Source organism: Nuphar pumila, chromosome 17 (assembly GCF_984573655.1).
Source record: "Nuphar pumila chromosome 17, dmNupPumi1.hap1.1, whole genome shotgun sequence".
Lineage (NCBI taxonomy): Eukaryota > Viridiplantae > Streptophyta > Magnoliopsida > Nymphaeales > Nymphaeaceae > Nuphar > Nuphar pumila.
In genome coordinates, this window is record NC_143265.1 from 16,657,483 (window position 1) to 16,659,920 (window position 2,438).

The window sequence follows — 2,438 nt, forward strand, 5'->3', positions numbered from 1 at the left end:
GCATAATGCAATGTCCAACAATCTTTACACCATATGCTATAAAACACACACAAAAATACTAGTGATCATATATAAAAATACCAACATTGGTTTTAACGACCCCAAAACAAGAATCAAGGACGCGACCATTCATCCAACGCATTCACATTCATCCACAGCAAATGCTTAAAATTTTGCAGATCATCTCCAAAACGCACAAAACTATCTGAAACAAGGACCAAATTATCCATCTAAGATGAATGTCCAACCACAAAAAACAGACCCATATGTCGTGGCTATGCACTTCAAATGCAACTTTTTATCAAAGGCAATACCAACATCGTATTACATCAAGTTGGAAGTTAAACCAATACCCAAATTCACTAAATTTCTCAAACCAAACCAGATAAGAGCATACATAATAAGAGAAACAAGGGGAGGAAAGAAAAAAAACAGAAACCTCAGATCTTGATGATCTTAGCAGCTTTAACCACAGGGTTCTCCCTAGCAATTGCCTCCCTTCCGGCAGCCTTGTAATCGTAAGAGCAATCATGGGTGTCCGAGTATCGGTGTCGAGCACAGAAGAGGTCGCCGCAGCGGCACCGGAACCCTGTTAGCCCCACCTTCCGCTGACAGCTCGAGCACCGGAAGACGGTCGAGCTGATTTTCGCAGGGCGGTCCTCCGGAGCCGATTCCGGCTTCTGGGTCGTATTCTCCGGCGTCTCTACGGCTGATGTAGATGGCTGTGATGGTGAAGACAAGGAAGAAGATGGTGAAGATGAAGGTGTCTTCAGTGATGGTGGTGATGGTGAGGGTGACGAAGATGGTGGGAAATTGGGTTTCTTCAGGAGGGATTCACTGTAACAATTGGAGCACATGTTGAGGGTGGTAGGGCTACCAAAGAGGCCGCAATTATTGACGCAGAGGATGAGACCCTCCGGGATCTTGCAATCGGTCTCATCCTTCTCCCTTTTCCAGCTTTCCTGAGCCATAATTTCCCCTTCCCTTCGACAGAAAAAAAAACTCGAGATTTCCCCAAGAAAACCTGGGTAACCCTAATGTAATGGAATTCTCGAGATGAGAATTCTCCAAAAGAAACAGAAACCACAGATCTCCAACAAAAAACAGCAGATCGAAAAGAAAAAGATGGGATTTTTCCACCTCAAACTCCCCGGACAACGCAGAAATCACAAACCCACAAGACCAAAGGCGCTAAATCAAACACGTACAGACAACACCAACAAACAGAATTCTAAAAAACAAAAAACGTTAGTTTTGAGAAAGAAAACCTGAACATGGTGGAAAAAAGCAGAAACAGAAACGTAGAAACGAAAAAGTAGTATCAATCGGAAACCCCAGAAATGAAGGAATTCGCTCTGATACCCTAAAAATCTTAAAAATCAGAGAAGACGGAGATCACCAACGTGGGGAAAACACAAAAATGAAGACGGGATCGATTGGAAACCCCAGAAACGAAGGGATTCACTCGTAGACATGAAAAGGGTAAGGAGAGATTCGACCAAAGGAGTCGGAGAAACCCCTAAAGAAGCCCGAAAAGCAGGAACAAAAATACAGAAACGAAAAAGGGATGAATCGGAGACCACAGAAACGATGGATTTCGATCCGCCAAACCGAAAGGAGAAGAAGGGATCGATCGAGAGGGTCAGAGAGAACCCTGAAGACCGAATCAGAGGAGGGAGGGAGGAAGGAGGAGGAACCGAGGGAGATGGGATCTGCGATAGATGGCTGCAAATGCTTCGATCGGTGGCTTCAGAAACCCTAAAAAGGCGGAGAATTTTGGGGGGAAATCTCGAGAGAATTTCCTCCAGAAAAATCAATGCCACAACACAAAATAAATAAATATAAAAATAAAAAAGGAGGAGAAAATGGACGGCCTCAGAAGGCAATAAAGGAAAGGCGGGCAAGAAATGACAGCTAAGACGGAAAATTTTATTTATTTATTAAAAAATAATGAAAGAGGAAATTCCGTTAGTGAAAAGGGAAATGCGTTCACAAGTGGGAAAATATATAAAATATTAATTATTAAAGATAAAAAAATAGCAGCCTACCTTATAAAAAAAAGAGATAAAAAAATGTGGAATTAAATTTGTCCCCTGCATGATTACTCGATGACCATCGATTTAAATTCATTTTCCTATTTAGAGATTCGGGTTGGGTTGAGCTGGTGTGAACCGGTTCGAGTTGGATGGAATGCACTTTTTCCTGTTGAAAGGCACGCTATTGTAAATAAAATATTAATCCCTTACGAACAGCATAGGCCGTGCCTTGGAGTTTTACGATCATCAGATACATGACCATAAGTATGGTAGGCTGAGAAAGCCGACCAAGTCTTCAATCCCAAATGCAGTTTATTTGTGTTATAAATAAAAAAACAATTTATTAAATGAAACTACTAAAAACAAAACATGAAAATATTATAATAAAATCACTAGATATTA

At 41.3% G+C, this 2,438-nt stretch overlaps 1 protein-coding gene across 1 annotated transcript; it reads right to left on the reverse strand.

The window, feature by feature from the left end:
• Positions 1-271: 271 nt before the first annotated feature.
• Positions 272-1,800, reverse strand: LOC149811725 (zinc finger A20 and AN1 domain-containing stress-associated protein 5-like). The gene has a single exon (XM_089992817.1). The coding sequence runs from the start codon at positions 969-971 to the stop codon at positions 441-443; it is 531 nt and encodes a 176-aa protein (XP_089848943.1). The 5' UTR covers positions 972-1,800; the 3' UTR covers positions 272-440.
• Between the last annotated feature and the right edge of the window lie 638 nt (positions 1,801-2,438).